The sequence below is a fragment of the Heteronotia binoei genome, chromosome 11 (assembly GCF_032191835.1).
Source record: "Heteronotia binoei isolate CCM8104 ecotype False Entrance Well chromosome 11, APGP_CSIRO_Hbin_v1, whole genome shotgun sequence".
NCBI lineage: Eukaryota > Metazoa > Chordata > Lepidosauria > Squamata > Gekkonidae > Heteronotia > Heteronotia binoei.
In genome coordinates this window covers 74,576,093-74,596,347 of record NC_083233.1, presented here as the reverse complement: position 1 = coordinate 74,596,347, position 20,255 = coordinate 74,576,093, and the positions used below count along the sequence as shown (strand labels likewise).

At 50.8% G+C, this 20,255-nt stretch overlaps 1 protein-coding gene and 1 non-coding gene across 2 annotated transcripts in view; one reads left to right on the top strand and one right to left on the bottom strand.

Annotated features, from left to right (window-relative positions):
* Nucleotides 1-20,255, top strand: part of AACS (acetoacetyl-CoA synthetase) — a 93,749-nt gene that overhangs the window by 58,110 nt on the left and 15,384 nt on the right. Inside the window, exons 10-15 of the mRNA XM_060250388.1 lie at nucleotides 2,331-2,455; nucleotides 6,855-6,919; nucleotides 10,380-10,502; nucleotides 14,029-14,142; nucleotides 16,410-16,535; nucleotides 19,294-19,363. Coding sequence (XP_060106371.1) covers nucleotides 2,331-2,455; nucleotides 6,855-6,919; nucleotides 10,380-10,502; nucleotides 14,029-14,142; nucleotides 16,410-16,535; nucleotides 19,294-19,363 — 623 coding nt within the window. The remainder of the gene's footprint in view (nucleotides 1-2,330; nucleotides 2,456-6,854; nucleotides 6,920-10,379; nucleotides 10,503-14,028; nucleotides 14,143-16,409; nucleotides 16,536-19,293; nucleotides 19,364-20,255) is intronic.
* On the bottom strand, nucleotides 4,415-4,489 carry TRNAT-CGU (transfer RNA threonine (anticodon CGU)). Its single transcript has one exon. It is a non-coding gene; the product is annotated as a tRNA-Thr (tRNA).

The window sequence follows — 20,255 nt, the reverse complement described above, 5'->3', positions numbered from 1 at the left end:
AGACCCTTGGTCCATCAAATTCAGTATTGTCTACTCAGACTGGCAGCGGCTCTCCGGGGTCTCAAGCTGAGGTTTTTCACACCTATTTGCCTGGACCTTTTTTAGTTGGAGATGCCGGGGATTGAACCTGGGACCTTCTGCTTACCAGGCAGATGCTCTACCAGTGAGCCACTGTCCCTCCCCATGAACATATGAAGCTGCCTTCTACTGAATCAGACCCTTGGTCCATCAAAGTCAGTATTGTCTTCTCAGACTGGCAGCGGCTCTCCAGGGTCTCAAGCTGAGGATTTTCACACCTATTTGCCTGGACCCTTTTTTGGAGATGCCAGGGATTGAACCTGGGACCTTCTGCTTCCCAAGCAGATGCTCTACCACTGAGCCACCATCCCTCCCACATTGCTCTGCAGAGGCAGGCAATGGCATACCCTCTACTGCATGTTTCCCGCCTCAGCTTGAATAGCCCAAGCAAGTTCAGTCTCATCCGAGCTTAGAAGCTAAGTGGGGCCGACTCAGGTTAGTGCTTGGATGGGAGACCACGAAGAAGCACCAGGGTCGGGGCGCAGAGGCAAGCAATGGCAAATCATCCCTGAACCCCTCTTGCCCGGAGAGCCCTACGGAGTCGCCATAAATCAGCTGTGACTTGGCAGCGCTTTCCAACGCTGTTCATGAGCGCTTTCGCACATGCTAAGGACAGCGCCGTCTCAACCCACTTCAGTGACCGTCTGCGAGTGGATTTTGCCATTTCGCACCGTAAAATCCGCTTGCAAAGCGCTCTGAAAGTGGATCGAATGCGTTAGCCAGATCTCGTCAGGCCTCAGAAGCTAAGCGAAGGAGGACTGAAGATTGCAGGGTCAGCCGTGGTGAGCGCTTAGATGGGGAAACGCCAAGGGAGCCCAGGGTCACTGCGCAGAGCCAAGCTACGGCAAAGCACATCTGTTTGTCCCTTACCTTGACATAGCTGACCTGGGCTAGCCTGATCTCATCAGATCTTGAACGCTAAGCAGGGATGGTGCTGGTTAGTACTGGGATGGGAGCCCCCCAAGGAAGCCCAGGGTCATTACGCAGAGGCAGGCAATGGGCAAGCTGCCTCTGTTAGTCTTTTGCCCTGGAAACCGTACAGAGTTGCAACAAGTCTTCCTCACGCTGAAGGCACGAAGACTGATTTCCCACAAGCCTTCTGCCGCTCTCCAGGGGTGGAATTCTAGCAGGAGCTCCTTTGCATTTTAGGCCACACACCCCTGATTTAGCCAATCCTCCAAAAGCTCACAAGGCTCTTTTTTTGTAAGCTCTTGGAGGATTGGCTACATCAGGGGTGTGTGGTCTAATAATAATAATAATTAATAATTTTTTAAATTTATATCCCGCCCTCCCCGCCGAAGCAGGCTCAGGGCGGCTTACATAGCATAAAATACAACGTTGCAGTAATTACAATTTAAAACAGCAATTAAAATGTCAGTTGAAAACCACAATTTGATTTGGTGCTACGATCTTGATATAAAACATAGTTTATACGGCGATGGTACAATAATTCCACATTAAAAAGCCAACTGGAAGAGGATGGTCGTGCAGGCCGGGTGGAACTGGTTGAGGCTCTGCAAGGCCCGTACCTCTTCCGGTAGCTGATTCCACCAGTGGGGAGCTGTAATCGAGAAGGCCCTCTCCCTCGTAGCTTTCAATTTGGCCTTCTTCGGCCCAGGGATGGTCAGCAGATTTTGCAAGCTAGTACTCTCTGGGGAACATATGGGAAGAGACGGTCCCTAATATGCAAAGGAGCTCCTGATAGGATTCCACCCCTGCCACTCACTCTCCTCTTCTCCGCGGGGCTTCTGTTGCATTTCGCACTATCTGCCCCGGGGCTGCAGTCTCTCCGCCTCTTTCGTGCAGCAAACAAGATCCTCTAAAAACCATTTTCTGTTTGCTGCCCGAAAAAGGCAGAACGAGCTGCAGCCCCGGGGCAAACGGTGGAATCCGACGGAAGAGGCGCTTGAGACCAGAATAGGGCTACTGGGAAATAAGTCTTAAGTTACTATTAATAATTGAATGATTCAGTTACCTCTCCAAAGAAAAAATGTTTTTTTTCAAAGCCAAGAGTCGGTCTTGAACCTTCTTCCAGTGCTCTGAAAGCTAACTGGGGCTTGCCCAGCGTCTGAGATAGTCTGCAGGCTGTGGTCGTGCGATAGCGCTCAATAAACCTTTGTGCTAGCCTTCAGAGGAAGTGGGAAATTGCTTCGCAGGTCTTGCAATAGGTGAGGACGGAGTTGGCCAGTTGGCAAAAAGGAAAAGAAAAAGAATAATAATTAACTCATGCTATCTTTTCTTTCCTTCTCTAGACCGGCTGGATGATGTGGAATTGGTTGGTGTCTGCTCTGGCTACGGGTGCTTCTGTCGTCCTGTACGACGGGTCGCCGCTGGTGCCGTCTCCAAATGTCCTCTGGGACCTGGTGGACCGGCTAGGGTAGGTAAAGGTGCCTTGTGGAAACTGGATCAGGCCTGATGCAACCAGGGAGGGGCTGTGGCTCATTGACTCGGCCTGCAGAAGGTCCCAGGTTCAGTCCCTGGCATCTCCAGTTAAAAGGATCTGGCAGGAGGTGATGGGAAAGACCTCAGTCTGAGACTCTGGAGAACTGCTGCCAGTCTGAGTAGACAGTAGAAGAAGAAGATTGCAGATTTATACCCCGCCCTTCTCTCTGAATCAGAGACTCAGAGTGGCTTACAATCTCCTATATCTTCTCCCCGTCCCCCACAACAGACACCCTGTGAGGTGGGTGGGGCTGAGAGGGCTCTCACGGCAGCTGCCCTTTCAAGGACAACCTCTGCCAGAGCTATGGCTGACCCAAGGCCATTCCAGCAGCTGCAAGTGGAGGAGTGGGGAATCAAACCCAGTTCTCCCACATAAGAGTCCGCGCACTTAACCACTACACCAATACTGACTTGGATGGACCAAGGGCCTGAATTCAGTATAAGGCCGCTCCGTGTGTTCACCTGTTCGTACTCTGTGATATCTGAATGCTTTACGAGCTCAAGGGGCTGATCAGCGTTCACGATGCTACAGAAACAGGAGCCCCAGAATAAGCGTCACCTGGAGTTACACTTTTGGATAACTCGTTTTTTTAGTAGCAGGGGTTTTTCGCCACGCAGCAGTAGACTGAGTTCAGGTACTTCAAATAGAAAACACTGCAAGAAAAAGGTTGGACCGGGACCCTTCCAGATGGCTCGTTTTTTGTATGTGCACGGTTGAATCCTTCTTAAAACACATGGCATATTCAAAAAGCAATATCCTGCATCCATCCACCAAAGTAGTACAGTCCATTTGGCTTTCTTATCAAGCACATTTTTATCCAGCCGTTTCTTTAAGGATCTCAGGGTATTGAACGTGACTCTTTCTCCACCTTCTCCTCACGACAACCTCGTGAGAATGACCAGTTCAGTCACCTGTTGACATTCTATGATGGAGAGTGGACCCGAATCTCCCTGCTCCCAGTTTGGTGTAGTGATTAAGTGCACGGACTCTTTATCTGGGAGAACCAGGTTTGATTCTCTGCTCCTCCACATGCAACTGCTGGAGGGACCTTGGGTCAGTCATAACTCTCGCAGAGGCTGTTCTGGAAAGAGCAGTTCTCAACAGAGCACTCTCAGCCCCACCTGCCTCACAGGTTGTCTGTTGTAGAAAGGGAAAGGAGATTGTAAACCGCTCGGAGACTCCTTCGGGTAGCCAGGGGTGGAGTATCCAGTCTCCTCTTCCTTTCTTCCCAGGCCCAACATTTGGACCCCTTGTGACGCACTGGCTCTCTAACAAGTTTGAGGTGTTCAAGGTGTAGTAGAAACGAGAGCCTCTGGGTGATCAGCTCTTAATGGGGCTGTGATTTCATGGAGACTTCAGAAGCTCTTAATGGAGGGGAGGGGCCATGGCTCAGTGGATGAGCCTGTGCTCGGCACGCAGAAGGTCCCAGGTTCAAGCCCCGGCATCTCCAGTTGAAAGAACCAGGCAGCAGGTGATGCGAAAGACCTCTGCCTGAGACCCTGGACAGCCACTGCTAGTCTTACTAGAGGATACTGCCCTTGATGGCCTGATTCAGTCGAAGGCAGATTCCTGTGTGTTCATCGGTGCCTCTTGCCTCCCCGTGGTTCACACATGAACATATGAAGCTGCCTTCTTCTGACTCAGACCCTTGGTCCATCAAAGTCAGTCTTGTCTATTCAGACTGGCAAGTGGCTCTCCAGGGTCTCAAGCTGGGGTTTTTCACGCCTATTTTTACCTGGACCCTTTTTGGTTGGAGATGCTGGGGATTGAACCTGGGACCTTCTGCTTGCCAAGCAGATGCTCTACCACTGAGCCACCCTCCCTCCCCTTTAGTGGCTCTCCAGGGTCTCAAGCTGAGGTTTTTCACCCCTACTTGCCTGGACCCTTTTTAGTTGGAGATGCCGGGGATTGAACCTGGGACCTTCTGCTTACGAAGCAGATGCTCTACCTCTGAGCCACTGTCTCTCCCCTGTGACTGACTTTCTAACAGCAGCAGTATTCTGGGCTTAGGTAAGGTGACTGAATAGCAAGTAGACTTAGGTAGGGGTGTGTGGGTGTTTGTGGGTGTGGAGGGATCTGTCAGTTCTTAAATGTGCGACACACATTCGGGATAGAACTAGGCTGCCTTCTGCATTTATACTATCCCTTGACCTCTTGGTTAGTATCGGGGCTTTTTTTTGTAGCAGGGACTCCTTTGCTCTTCGTCCAGGGCCTATTGTAAGCTCCTGGAGGATTGGCTACATCAGGGGAGCGTGGCCTAATGTGCAGAGGTGTTCCCGCAACAAAAAAAGCCCTGGTTAGTATGTAAAAAAATGTATATGCCACCTCCCTCGCCACTGTCCCAGAGACTTGCTGGAGCTTGTGTTGAAAGCCAAAAGCGTACAATAAAATCCTCAAAATGTCCATAAACTCAACATTAAGGAAAAGGAAAGGCCCCCTCTGCAAGCACCAGTCGTTTCCGACTCTGGGGTGACGTTGCTTTCACAACATTTTCACGGCAGACTTTTTACGGGGTGGTTTGCCATTGCCTTCCCCAGTCATCTACACTTTCCCCCCAGCAAACCGGGGACTCCTTTGACCGACTTCGGAAGGATGGAAGGCTGAGTCAACCTCAAGCCGGCTACCTGAATCCAGCTTCCGCCGGAATTGAACTCAGGTTGTGAGCAGAGAGTTCAGACCACAGTACTACAGTACTGCTGCTTTACCACTCTGCGCCACAGGGCCGCTTCAACATTAAAACAAATCATAAAAACAAGCCAGGAGCCCGTGGGTGGGTGGGGGAGCATTAAAAGGAGTATCAATTGCTTATGCAGCACGTGGGATGATTTTGGAGGCCCCGGCAGCCTACACGTTTTCGTTGTCTTGAAACTGGTTTGCTTGGGAAGGGGACTCCTAAGATGGTGGCTCTCCCGGTTTCATCCTTCCAACCGCCTGGCGAGGTAGGTTAGGTCAGGAGCTCGTGAACTTGGTGGCCGGGGAGGGATTTGAACGCAGGACTCCCCAGTCTTGCTTTCGCAGTTTACAAAGCTGGCCCCGAGGTGGGTGCTCTTAAAGTACTCCCACGCTTGGAGGTGACGGCTGCGTCTGCTCCTCGTACCAAACAAAGCTGCTTTCTCCCATTGTGCCGGAAACACTTATTACACACTTAACCGCTGCTTACACAGAGCAAACTCCAGGGAATAGGGGGGGGGGGAGTAGCCTTGAATCCAGATAAATCGTTTCCAGCAAGAGCAGGGAAGGAGAAATCGTTGCAGCCTCTGAGTGGCTGCGTAGGGACGTTCACCCATCCAGTTTGGGTTCTGCAAATTGTCTGAAAAACCCTGTGGCCCCTTCCACTGCTCTGAAGCGAATGGTAGGGTATTCAGGCAGGGGGTTGGTGGGGTGGGTGATGGTTTCAGAATGATACAATTGTACATTTTATTTCTATTATTTTGATGTGGTGGTTATGTGCGGACTCTGGGAGAACTGGGTGTGATTCCCCCACTCCTCCACTTGCAGCTGCTGGAATGGCCTCGGTTCAGCCACAGCTCTCTTAGGAGTTGTCCTTGAAAGGGCAGCTTCTGTCAGAGCTCTCTCAGCCCCACCTACCTCACAAGGTTTGATTCCCTCACTCCTCCACTTGCAGCTGCTGGAATGGCCTTGGGTCAGCCATAGCTCTCGTAGGAGTTGTCCTTGAAAGGGCAGCTTCTGTCAGAGCTCTCTCAGCCCCACCCACCTCACAGGGTTTGATTCCTCACTCCTCCACTTGCAGCTGCTGGAATGGCCTCGGGTCAGCCATAGCTCTCGTAGGAGTTGTCCTTGAAAGGGCAGCTTCTGTCAGAGCTCTCTCAGCCCCACCCACTTCACAGGGTGTCTGTTGTGGGGGAGGAAGGTAAAGGAGATTGTGAGCTGCTCTGAGACTCTGAAATTCAGGGTGGAGGGCAGGATTTATTTATTTTATTTTATTTTTCAAATTTATATCCCACCCTCCCCGCCATTAAACTCAATGTTGTGTTACTGTTGTCGTTACTATTAGTACTACTACTACATTGTAATATATAATGAAATAATTATCCAGCTCACGGCCTGTTGCTGTTGGGTCCGGGACCAGTCCACGGACCCAAGCGTTGGGGACCCCTGATCTACGGGGCTGAAATAAGGCCGGCCCTTCTCGCAGAGTTGTTGTTAAGAATTGCAGAGTTACTCTTTACCCAGCAACCTCGATTCGAAATACGTTCAAAGCCTCATAACGTTGTTCCCTCCGAAGCTGAAAGGCGACGCTTGGTTGCGGAGGGAGGGAGAGGCCCGGGAAGGGTTTGTATTGAGATGGCTCGTTTGTTCCGTCTGGTTGCAGAATCACCATCCTCGGCACAGGGGCCAAGTGGCTGGCGGTGCTCGAAGAGAAGAACCTGAAGCCCTGTAAGTGCCGGGTATCCTTGGAATCCCTCCCTCTGGGCTCCTGGGCTCCACAGTCTCTCTCTCTCACTGTCTTGTCTCATTCGGTATTAGCTTGGGCAGGTGGGCTGGGTCTCATAAATCCACGCGAAGACTGGAGATGTTTCCCCTTGCAGAAGGAACCTTGTGTCAGGCAGCAGGGGGAAATGCTACTGTAGAGCCAGTTTGGTGTAGTGGTGAAGTGTGCGGGCTCTTATCTGGGAGAACCGGGTTTGATTCCCCACTCCTCCACTTGCAGCTGCTGGAATGGCCTTGGGTCAGCCATAGCTCTCTTATCTGGGAGAACCGGGTTTGATTCCCCGCTCCTCCACTTGCAGCTGCTGGAATGGCCTTGGGTCAGCCATAGCTCTCTTATCTGGGAGAACCGGGTTTGATTCCCCGCTCCTCCACTTGCAGCTGCTGGAATGGCCTTGGGTCAGCCAGAGCTCTCTTATCTGGGAGAACCGGGTTTGATTCCCCGCTCCTCCACTTGCAGCTGCTGGAATGGCCTTGGGTCAGCCAGAGCTCTCTTATCTGGGAGAACCGGGTTTGATTCCCCACTCCTCCACTTGCAGCTGCTGGAATGGCCTTGGGTCAGCCATAGCTCTCTTATCTGGGAGAACCGGGTTTGATTCCCCGCTCCTCCGCTTGCAGCTGCTGGAATGGCCTTAGGTCAGCCAGAGCTCTCTTATCTGGGAGAACCGGGTTTGATTCCCCGCTCCTCCACCTGCAGCTGCTGCAATGGCCTTGGGTCAGCCATAGCTCTCTTATCTGGGAGAACCGGGTTTGATTCCCCACTCCTCCGCTTGCAGCTGCTGGAATGGCCTTGGGTCAGCCATAGCTCTCTTATCTGGGAGAACCGGGTTTGATTCCCCACTCCTTCACTTGCAGCTGCTGGAATGGGTCAGCCATAGCTCTGGCTTGAAAGGGCAGCTGCTAAGAGAGCCCTCTCAGCCCAACCCACCTCACAGGGTGTCTGTCTCCTGAGAGCCAGTTTGGTGTAGTGGTGAAGTGCATGGACACTTATCTGGGAGAACCGGGTTTGATTCCCCACTCCTCCGCTTGCAGCTGCTGGAATGGGTCAGCCATAGCTCTGGCAGAGGTTGTCCTTGAAAGGGCAGCTGCTAAGAGAGCCCTCTCAGCCCAACCCACCTCACAGGGTGTCTGTCTCCTGAGAGCCAGTTTGGTGTAGTGGTGAAGTGCATGGACACTTATCTGGGAGAACCGGGTTTGATTCCCCACTCCTCCGCTTGCAGCTGCTGGAATGGGTCAGCCATAGCTCTGGCAGAGGTTGTCCTTGAAAGGGCAGCTGCTAAGAGAGCCCTCTCAGCCCAACCCACCTCACAGGGTGTCTGTCTCCTGAGAGCCAGTTTGGTGTAGTGGTGAAGTGCATGGACACTTATCTGGGAGAACTGGGTTTGATTCCCCACTCCTCCGCTTGAAGCTGCTGGAATGAATTGATGCACTTGCTTGAGTCAGCCATAGCTCTCACAGAGCTGTCCTCGAAAGGGCAGCTTCTGGGAGACCTCTCTCAGCCCCACCCACCTCACAGGGTGTTTGTTGTGGAGGGGAGAAGATAAAGGAGATTGTAAGCTGCTCTGTGTCCCTGATTCAGAGAGAAGGGTGGGGTATAAATCTGCAGACGACTTCTTCTGTTCGTGGAACGGAACCGAGGGATCTAATCCAGTCATTTTCCTGCAGAAATGAGGGTTTTTCTGTGAACAGGTAGTTTGGAGACCAGTTAGCACTCCAGAGACCAGTGAGGTTTTTTTGGGTGCAAGCTTTTTAAAAATAATTTTTAAATTTTACATATCAACAAGGGTACAGAAAAGAAAAAGGGCATTGGGAAATGAACATGGAAATAATTCTGTAAGAATATTTGTATTGGCCGAGGACATTTATATTTTATGTAGTGCATTCTCCTAATATATAATGTATTTCAAAATACTTCTTTTCTCAACTTCCTTTTTGCAATTTTAGCGCAACAATTAAAATTCGAATACCTTCGATGAAGGAATATTAAAAACATATAAGAACATAAGAGAAGCCATGTTGGGTCAGGCCAGTCGCCCATCCAGTCCAATACTCTGTGTCACACAGTGGCCAAAAAGCCCAGGTGCCATCAGGAGGTCCATCAGTGGGGCCAGGACACGAGAAGCCCTCACACTGTTGCCCCTCCCAAGCACCAAGAATATAGAGCATCACCTGCCCCAGACAGAGAGTTCCAGCAATACACTGTGGCTAATAGCCACTGATGGACCTCTGTTCCATATGTTTATCCATTCCCCTCTTGATGCTGTCTATGCTTGTAACCGCCTCCACTTCCTGTGGCAGTGAATTCCATGTGTTAATCACCCTTTGAGTGAAGAAGTACTTCCTTTTATCCATTCTAACTCGTCTGCTCAGCATTTTTGTTGAGTGCCCATGTGTTCTTGTATTGTGAGAAAGGGAGAAAAGGACTTCTTTCTTACTTTCTCCATCCCATGCATAATCTTGTAAACATCTATCATGTCACCCCTGAGTCGACGTTTCTCCAAGCTAAAGAGCCCCAAGCATTTTAACCTTTCTTCATAGGGAAAGTGTTCCAACCCTTTATCCTAGTTGCCTTTTTCTGGACTTTTTCCAGTGCTATAATATCTTTTTGGAGGTGCAGTGACCAGAATTGTACACAGTAAAGCAAAAAATGAGGCAAAAAAGTTACTTAAAAAAAGAGACACTTTAAATCTTTTCCAACTATACACCGTATATGTAAAAGCTTTTGGTAGATTAAAATTAATAACATGAAAAGTCCAATATCTATATTAATAAAATAGATGATTTCCAAACATACAGCCTGGGACTAATACTAATACTGCCTGGGAGGCAGTAAGGATTGGCTCCTTCCATATAAACCCTACCTACTTTGGTTGCCTTCAGAGGCCTTCTTTTAGTTTCTTCTATCTGAAGCTCAGAGGAGTGGCAACCCGAGGAAGGGTTTGTGGCACCAAAACTTTGGGGTTCTCCCTCCCCCAGAAGGTGTCTGTCTCCAGTATCTTTTACCAGCAAGTTTTGTTTTGTTTTGTCTGGCATACTCCCAATAATGGTTACCGGCCCTCCTTTTGGCGCTCAACATGTTTACAGTTGACTCATTTTATCATTTAAATAGCATTTTTTAAATTGCTGAAATGTGTTAATGTTTTTTTTTGTTCACCACCTCGTGGACCCTGGTGGGGTGGAAACGCAGCATTACAGCATTTTAAATAAAGGAATCAGGTAAATAAAAGAAAGCTGCTTTCTGGCGGGAGAGATCTCTACCTGCTCAGGTGTTTGAGGTTAACAGGAAGCAAAGAGCAGACTGTGCTCAAAGCCTCTAGGTTTTTAAAGTGCCAAACGAAAAACAGAAATATAGTAGCATTGTAAACGTTGCTTCACGCTTGATGTCCACCCCCCCCCTTTTCCCCACAAGGTGAAACTCATAACCTCCAGACGCTCCACACCATCCTGTCGACCGGCTCGCCTCTCAAGCCGCAGAGTTACGAGTATGTCTACAGGTGCATAAAGAGCAGTGTCCTGCTGGGATCCATTTCGGGTAGGTGATTTTGCGAAGGCCGCAGCTCAGCTTGGGCGTTTTACAGCAGTGGTTCCCAACCTTTTTGGTACCAAGGACTGGTTTCCTGGGAAACAATTTTTCTGGGGGGGTGGGGGGCAGTGCAGGAGTTTTTGCCACTCCCCCACCCATGCCCCTGTCCCTGCCCCCTCCCATGAGGATCTGTAAACGGGGGGGGGGGGAGCCAGGTGCTGCTTCTGCCAGCTCCCCACTAGGTGGCGAGGGGCAGAAGCAGCCGATCTGCCTCCCCCTCCCATTTAAAGACCCCCACCGATCAGGCAGGGGTCTTTAAATGAGGGGCAGGGGAAGGTCGTTGCCAATGCTACCCCTTCTGCCAGCCCTGGAACGGATAGATGAAAGAGGTGGTGTGGGCTCACTCTGATGCTGGCTGCCCTGCAAGGGGAGGCAGCTTCGGAGTGAGGCTGTGCTGCCTCTTTAGTCCGCCAAGGTCCCGGGAGGGTGAAAGGAGCAGTGCAGCCCAGTTGCTATCAGGCTGTGAACCGGTCCCTGGCTTGGTGGTTGGGGACCTCTGTTCTAGAGGGTACCGGCAGAGGGATACGGATGCTGCGGTCACTAGGCAACAGCAGGGCCGCACCTCTATGGCCACCACGACTGTCTCAACGTTGAGTTGGATCATTGGCCCATCTAGCCTCATACCCATCTTCCTCAGCCCTGCCGTCTGAAATCCTCTGACTGCTTCTTTTAAAATTGGAGATGTAAGGACGGAACCTGGGTGTCTTCTACCTGCAAAGCGTGTTCCGGGAGATCTGCATCCTTTCGCTTTAATCGGACAAGACGGCAGGCGTGCGGGAGATGTGTGCGAGGTTAACACCGCAGTTGGCACAGTTTGGGGGCCGCCTTCCCTGTTAATGCATGTTAAGCAGCAGAAATGTCTTTAATCTCAGCTGCGAGGGTGTTTGTGCTGGGGCTGGTGAGGGAAAAGCTGTCCCGTTCCCTGCCTCCGAGGGCAAGTGGTTCATGCATGTCAGCGGTCCCCAACCTTTCTGGCACCAGGGACTGGTTTTGTGGGAGCGGGGGCGGAGCGATGGTTTCAGGATGATACAATTGTGCCCTTTAGTTCTGTTGGTTCTGTGTAGTGGTGAAGTGCGCAGACTCTTATCTGGGAGAAATAAGGGGTTTGGGCTCCCTCTGTTTCCCCAGGGGAGCCAGCATCAGAGTGAGCCCCCCCAGAGTTTGCTTCCCCATTCCTTCATTGGCAGCTGCTGGACATGGCCTTGGGTCAGCCGTAGCTCTCGTAAGAGTTGTCCTTGAAAGGGCAGCTTCTGGGAGAGCTCTCTCAGCCCCACCCCCACCTCACAGGGTGTCTGTTGTGGGGGAGGAAGATAAAGGAGATTGTAAGCCGCTCTGAGTCTCTGATTCAGAGAGAAGGGCGGGGTATAAATCTGCAGACAACTTCTTCTGTTTGTGGAACAGAACTGAGGGATCTAATCCAGTCATTTTCCTGCAAAAATGAGGGTTTTTCTGTGGTTTGGAGTCCAGTTAGCGCTCCAGAGACCAGTGAGGTTTTTTGGGTGCGAGCTTTTTAAAAATAATTTTTAAATTTTCCATATCAACAAGGGTACGGACAAGAAAAAGGGCCTTGGGAAATGATTTGGAGCGGAGGGCAGGATATAAATCCACCATTGTCGTCATCTTCTTATTACATTGCAATATATAATGAAGTCATTACACAACTCAGGGCCCAGTTGCTAACAAGCCACGGACCAATACCTGTCCACAGCCCGGGGTTTAGAGACCCCTGCTGCAGGTGGATCTTCCCTTTAAGCCTTCCCTGTGAAGGTAGTGACCTTAATCCGTCATGAGAACAGCAGTAGAGCCTTGCAGGACCAGATAAGGGGTCCACCTACTCTACCATCTCGTTTTCACATGGTGGTCAAGCAATTACCTTGGAAGGGTCATGGAAGTCAAGGCCTCCTTCTTTATGTTGCCTCCTGGCAGGGCTTTTTTGGGGGGTAGGGGGGGTGGGGGGAACCGGAACGCACAGGAATACAGTTCCAGCCGGCTAGGTGCCAGAAGGTGTGGTCTAATTTGCAAATGAGTTCCTTCTGGGCTTTTTTTCCTGCAAAAAAGCCCAGTGAAAAACAATGGTGGCGTCAGGCGGTGTGGCCTAATATGCAAATGAGTTCCTGCTGGGCTTTTTCTACAGAAAAACCCCTCCTGGTACTGGGATTCAGAGGTTTACTGCCCCTGAATATGGAGGCTTCCTTTAGTCACCAGGGCTATTGACCGTTGGTGGACTCTACCCTCCATGAATCTGTCTAGCCCCATTTTAAAGCTGACTGTTCTCACAGCCAGCACCACGTCTTCAGGCAGTGAATTCCCAAGAAGTAAATCTTTTCCTGCCCCTATGCCAACTCCTTTTCAGTACCTTTGGGTGCCCCTGTATTTCTAACATTATGGAAGAGGAGGAAGAGAGCCAGTTTGGTGTAGTGGTTAAGTGTGCGGACTCTTATCTGGGAGAACCGGGTTTGATTCCCCACTCCTCCACTTGCAGCTGCTGGAATGGCCTTGGGTCAGCCATAGCTCTCTTATCTGGGAGAACTGGGTTTGATTCCCCACTCCTCCACTTGCAGCTGCTGGAATGGCCTTGAGTCAGCCATAGCTCTTGCAGGAGTTGTCCTTGAAAGGGCTGCTGCTGGGAGAGCCCTCTCAGCCCCACCCAGTTCACAGGGTGCCTGCTGTGGAGGGGGAGAAGATATAGGAGATTGTAGGCCGCTCTGAGTCTCTGATTCAGAGAGAAGGGCGGGGTATAAATCTGCAATTCTTCTTCTTCTTATCTGCTTCCCCCCTCCTCAATACATTTTGTAAGCCTAGAGCAATGTGGTGCCCAGCAAGGCTTCTGATTGGGCTCTGGAGATTTGATTGGCTTTGCAGATTTTTTTTTTTAAAAAAATTGCCACCGCAGTACGAGGGTAGTCTCTGTCTGACAGAAGGTAATCTGTGGCAGCCATTTTGTGGCCAGCTCTACCTCCTGCGGCAGCCATTTTGTGTCAGAATTCCAACAGCACCTGCCGGCTGGAAAGGGCTGGGGCCGGCTGACCTAGAAGTGCCCCTTTGCATTTCCCTTTAGTCGTCTTCTTCCTAGACAGAAAAGTTCCCAACTCTTTATCTGTTCCTCATAGAAAAGCTGCTTCAATTCCTTCATGATCACGGTTGTCATGTTCCACACTTACCCTATTTCTGCAGTATCCCTTTTGAGGTGACAGTGACCAGAACTGCACTCAACACTCCAAACGAAGCGTCACCACAGACTGGGCCTCAGAAGCTCTTGCAGGGCAGGGAGCTCTGCCCTGGGTGGAAGGAAGTAACTCTGAGGTGCTGTTTCTGGCATCCACAGACCTCAGATCAAAAATTTGGAGCAGGGAATGGGAGTCTGCGATTGCAGCTGTTTCATTCTAGATGGCTGGATGTCTCTCGCTGTGGTCCTGAGCGATACTGAACCGCTGGCAAGCCGCTGTGGAATTTGAAACCAGCTCTTTTGTTGCAGGGGGTACCGATATAGTTTCCTGCTTCATGGGCCAGAACGTCACCATTCCCGTTCACAAAGGCGAAATCCAGGCGCGGAATCTCGGGATGGCTGTCGAGACCTGGGACGACGAAGGTAAAAGATTCCATCCCCCTACGCTTGGCCAGGAGCTCTTGCCTGAGACCGTGATGGGAGCCAGGGGTGGAATTCTAGCAGGAGCTCCTTTGCGTATTAGGCCACACTCCCTGATGTAACCAATCCTCCAAGAGCTTACGAGGCTCTTTTTTTGTAAGCTCCAGGAGGATTGGCTGCATCAGGGGTGTGTGGCCTAATATGCAAAGCAGCGCCTGCTAGAATTCCACCCCTGGGGCAGACAGAAAACCTCTCAGCCGCGGAATGAACTCGGGTTCCTTTTGTCTTTTAAAACCAGGCCCCTTCCTTTGCCACTCCTGCAGTGAACCTTCTGAAATTCCGCTGCTAATTCTGACAGATCTGTAATTTGCTTTCCTTGCTTTCGTATTGTCACACAGCAGGGGCCCTAGGAGAGCCTGCCACTACTCTAGTCTGGGTCTGCATGGGCGGGCCCGGAGCACCCAACCACCCCGCCTTCCTTATTAGTAAATACCTCTTAACTGTGACCAAGGAGACGTGAGAACCTAGGCAGGATAACAACAGTTTATTTACAGTGCTCAAATGACAAGTAGGTAAAAACAGTGGAATATATATACAGTAGAGGTTGGTGCAAATAAAACAGAAGCCTTGACTCATTTAGCTAGACAGTAGCTTCCTCTAATACCAGAACTCTCACCCCCTTGGGTAAGGGATCTCTCCTGTTACCTTCTCTCCTGCAGCCTTTCCCAGAGAAAACCCACCCTGTCTGTTCTTGGCCCTTTTTATGCTTTCCTCCCAGGTCCCACCCCTCTCTGGGCCAGTTTCCCTCCAAAACCTTGCCATCTAATCAGAGGGACAGACGGGATCCTGGGAGATGTAGGCTTTCTGTAGTGACTCCTAGGCAGGCTTCTCTGAAGCCTATGGGCCTCACTAGGCCCAGGATCACGACGCATATTGACTTCCCCTGGCCTAAACACCCCCCCCCCCCCACTTCTGTGACCATGCCAGCTTGGGTTGGGCATCTTCTGTTGCTGTGTGTTCAACCAGGAGCACAGATGAGTCCAGGAGCACATAAGTAACATTAAATAAGCTTTTGTAGCATTCTTTAAGTGAAACAGAAGTAGGATGAAAGTGGGGAGGGCGGGATGGGAGAGCTCTCTGACCTCATCTTTGTAGAATCCAGGGTATCTTTGATAATATCGGCAACGAGATTCAGCCCGTCTCCATGGAATCTAATGAGATTTTTTTGCAGGAGCAATTGTATTGATGTCAAGCTGAACATTAGAGAGTTGGGTGAATTTGTGATTTGACTCTCTCAGGGCTGAAAGGGAAATACGCTGCACCTTGCTCCCTCCATCAAATGCAAATTGCGGGTTCTTCCAGCCTCGATTTGCCTCGAGGTTGTGTGCGGAAGGGAAAGAGGGTGTTTAACCTTTCACAGCTTTGATTTGAAACTGGTTCCCTTGCTCTGTGAGCCTTTTAAAGAAATAAGGACCTGTATTCTTTCCCTTTAAAATGCTAATATTGTAAGCAGGGGAGTTGGTGTCAAACAGCAAAACCCTGGAGAGATGGAAGGATTAACCCCTGCCGGGGCGCGCGCGCGCACACACACACACACACACACACTCTCCTTTCTCTGCACATACCTGAGGCAAACTGCTGTTTGTGCTGTGTGAACTGACTGAGAGCAAGATCTTTGTAATATCTGTTTAAGTCTTTAGTTTGGCCTTAAAGCAGGCATGGAGAAGGGTGATTAGGATTGGGGCCATGGTGCTGGATAAGTGTTTCCCAAAACACTGCACTGGTTATTGAAATGGTCCTTAAGTTGGGCTGCTTTTAGCTTCAGAAGGGGAAGGATGGAAAGGTGTTTACTTGTGTGTATCCATCTTTATCCCATTCTTTCGCCAAGTAGCTCAGGGGCCGTCAGCATGGCCCTTCCGTTCCCTGACATGCCTCACCATTCAGCTTTCCAGGGCTTTTTTTTTGTAGCAGGAACTCCTTTGCATATTAGGCCAACACCTCCCTGATGTAGCCAATTCTCCAAGAGCTTGCAGGGCTCTGTAAGCTCCTGGAGGACTGGCTACATCAGGGAGGTGTGGCCTAATATGCAAAGGAGTTCCTTCTACAAAAAAAGCCCCGCAGATTTCTATAATCCTAGTCCAAGTACATGGGTTACTTGCCGTCCTGCGGCATTCCATTGCCTCGCACTGCACAATCGGCTTCGGTTCTCAGCGCAAAAGGCAGACTATAAATAGCCTCAACTAAATTATTCTTTGTTTATCTTCAACCAGGGACGCCAGTCTGGGGGGAAAGCGGGGAGCTGGTGTGCACCAAGCCCATGCCCTGCCAGCCGACGCATTTCTGGAACGATGAAAACGGCATCAAGTACAGGAAGGCATATTTTTCAAGATTCCCAGGTAACGTGGGGATGGGGGAAGAGCCGGCCTTTGGTTCGGGAGGGGCTTTGCTGGGGGGGCGCCCTTTGCTCAACTTGTGCCGATCCGGGCAGCCAGACTGATCCGAACATGCCCCACTCTGAGCTGACGCCGGCTTGTGAAGTTACGAGCCTGATGACGTGACCGTCTGGCAATACCTGCTTGCCTGACGAGAGGCTGACGGTTGTCTGCTGCTCAGAAGCGAAGCTGTCGGAGGCCGGAGCAGCCTCCTTGCTTTTTGAAGACGAAATTGGAAGAGATTGGATTTCTATATGAACATATGAAGCCGCCTTCTGCTGAATCAGACCCTCGGTCCATCAAAGTCAGTTTGTCTACTCAGACTGGCAGCGGCTCTCCAGGGTCTCAAGCTGAGGTCTTTTACACTTATTTGCCTTTTTAGTTGGAGATGCCGGGGATTGAACCTGGGACCTTCTCCTTACCAAGCAGATGCTCCACCACTGAGCCACCGTCCCTCCCCTTAGGCCTATGAATATATGAAGCTGCCTTCTACTGAATCAGACCCTCGGTCCATCAAAGTCAGTACTGTCTACTCAGACTGGCAGCGGCTCTCCAGGGTCTCAAGCTGAGGTCTTTCACAGTTATTTGCCTGGACCCTTTTTAGTTGGAGATGCCGGAGATTGAACCTGGGACCTTCTCCTTACCAAGCAGATGCTCTAACACTGAGCCACTGTCCCTCCCCTAAAAGATTGCCGCCTCCCCGTCGGGGAATCGTACCCCGGTCTCCCGTGTGACAGGCAGGGATACTTACCACTATACTAACAAGGATGGGCCATAATCTTAGAGCGGTCACAGTCTCCTTTACCTCTCCCCCCCCCAACAGACAAGCTGTGAAGTGGGTGGGGCTGAGAGAGCTGCCCTTTTAAGGACAACTCCTACAAGAGCTATGGCTGACCCAAGGCCATTCCAGCAGCTGCGAATGGAGGAGTGGGGGATCACACCCCATTCTCCCAGATAAGAGTCCACGCACTTAGTCACTAAACCCAACGGGCTCTCCTTTTGGTGTTCCTTCTTAGCTCTGAAGCACTACGTCAGGAGCCAACTTGGACTCCATCCAAGCTGCCTTTTTTTTTTGCTGGAAGGTGTTTCTTCCCCACGTAAATGTGATCCTGCTTGGTCCTACCTCTCACCGTTAGCATCATCTCCTCTGGACGGCAGCTGCTCTCCTAGGTATCAGCTGCATCACCTACCTGCCACCTGGGTCTCTTTCCCTGTCAGTGCTGGGGGCTGAACTTAGGACCTTCTGCATGCAAAGAGCAGAGAAGAAGAGACGGGAGGGACGGTGGCTCAGTGGTGGAACATCTGTTTAGTAAGCAGAAGGTCCCAGGTTCAATCCCTGGCATCTCCATCTAAATAGGGTCCAGGCAAATAGGTGTGAAAACCTCAGCTGGAGAGCCACTGAAGGGGAGGGATGGTGGCTCAGTGGTGGAGCATCTGCTTGGTAAGCAAAAGGTCCCAGGTTCAATCCCCGGCATCTCCATCTAAAAAGGGTCCAGGCAAATAGGTGTGAAAAACCTCAGCTGAAGACCCTGGAGAGCCACTAAAGGGGAGGGACGGTGGCTCAGTGGTAGAGCATCTGCTTGGTAAGCAAAAGGTCCCAGGTTCAATCCCCGGCATCTCCATCTAAAAAGGGTCCAGGCAAATAGGTGTGCAAAACCTCAGCTGGAGACCCTGGAGAGCCACTAAAGGGGAGGGATGGTGGCTCAGTGGTGGAGCATCTGCTTGGTAAGCAGAGGGTTCCAGGTTCAATCCCCAGCATCTCTAGGATGCAGAGATCAAAATTCACCCCATACATTTTTAAGTATGTAACCACACACATAACTTTTCCCAATATTTCTTTGTTGTTTCGTCTAGTTTCCTCACTAGCAATTGGGATAAATAGCCCATCTCTGCAGCTTCCATTATCTTTTCAGTCAGATCTGATTTCGTAGGCACTTCTTGAAGTTTCCATTTCTGTGCAAGCGGAATTCTAGCTGCTGTATTAATATGAGCCAACAAATGTCTCGTCCCTTTTGTATAGTCACAGCCACGGGTTTTAAGGCTCGGGTGATGTGACTTGAACCGAAAGGGTTCAGATACAGATGATACAAGGAGGCCCTTTGATCGTTTGACGGCTGTAACCCGAGGGAGGCTCCCGGCACAGTAAAGGCCAGAAGCTTTATTGTAGCATAAAATGTCAGTGCTGGACCCTGCTTCATCAGGCCAAAGATGCTTCAGTCTGTGGAGGCTAATGGCACCATAACTCTGTCAGTCTTTAAGGTGCCAAGCTTCTGTTTTTATATATGTGGCTGCTGGAACACAGCTACCCCTCTGGGATTTCACTGCACTGCCAATTCCTGCATCGTTGCTGAAACGCGCCGTGTTTCATACGTTTTGTGAAATTTGCTTCGGGTGCTTTTAGTAGAGGGAGAATTCGCAACTCTTTGAGAGTGCATGTGAGCCGGGTTTGGCCTGTTGGGGAATGACCTGGCTGATGACCAGTGTTCCCTCTAAGCTTCAGAGCCTTGTGAGCAAAAATTCTATTTCGTGAGCTTATTGGCATTCAAATGGTGAGCCGACTGCATAAATTAGTTTGCGCTGGGGCCATTTTTCCTGAGCCGAGACAAAAAACGTATGAGCTGGAGGCTAAAAGATTGTGAGCTAGCTCATACAAACTCAGCTGAGAGGGAACACTGCTGCTGACCTCTTGCACCTCTCTTCTTTTTTTGGGGGCCGGGAACAGGCGTTTGGTCCCACGGAGACTACTGCAAAATCAACCCCAAGACGGGCGGCATCGTCATGCTTGGGCGCAGGTAAGCTCTCGCTTTGGCACAGCCCATATGCAAGGAACAGGGATGTCAAACTCATTTGTTATGAGGGCCAGATCTAACATAAATGAGACCTTGTTGGGAGCCTCAGCCAATAGAAGGAAGAGAGGCTTGGCTCAGTAGCTCTGCTGTGCGATTGAGAGAGCCTGGCAAAGCAAGCTCTCCCTCCCCCCTTCCTCCTCAAGGGAGCAGCCTCAGCCAATGGAGAAAATAGAGACTTTGCTCTGTAGCTCCTGTGCTATTGAGCAAGCCTTGCAAAGTAAGCTGTGATGCAGAAGGAAGCAAGGGAGAGGGAGAAGGAAGCAGATGACAGCCAGATTCTCAGGAGCCTGATTGGAGCCCTCCGAGGGCCTGTCTTCTCCAAGCTGGCCACCAGGGCATTAGGGGGGGGGTACTTCAAGAGCCAACAATATCTGTGAAAGAACCACATGTGGCTCCCAAGCCACACTTTGGCCACCCCTGCCCTGAAACGTAGTTCTGAGATTGGGCGTGGAGCTTGCGCGTGTAGTGCTTGGGTCTTCAAGAGTAGCAAACCATCACAAAAAGACATTCCTTGGTTTCTCATGCTGGGTTCTGGGGCTTGAACCCCTGAACGTGAACCAGACCGTTGGTCCATCTAGGTCAGTATCACCTGCTCCGACTGGTGGTGGCTTCCCAGGGTCTCAAACAGAGGACCTTCACATCGCCTACAATTTGAACCTTTTAACCAGAGGTGCCGGGTATCGAACCTGGGGCCTTCTGCATGCTGTTACGCAGAAGGAAGCAGAGAGAGGGAGAAGGAAGCAGACAAGAGCCAGTTGCTTGGGGGGCCTGATAGAAGCCCTCCGGGGGCCCGATTCGGCCCCTGAGCTGTGTGTTTGACACCCTTGCATTAGAG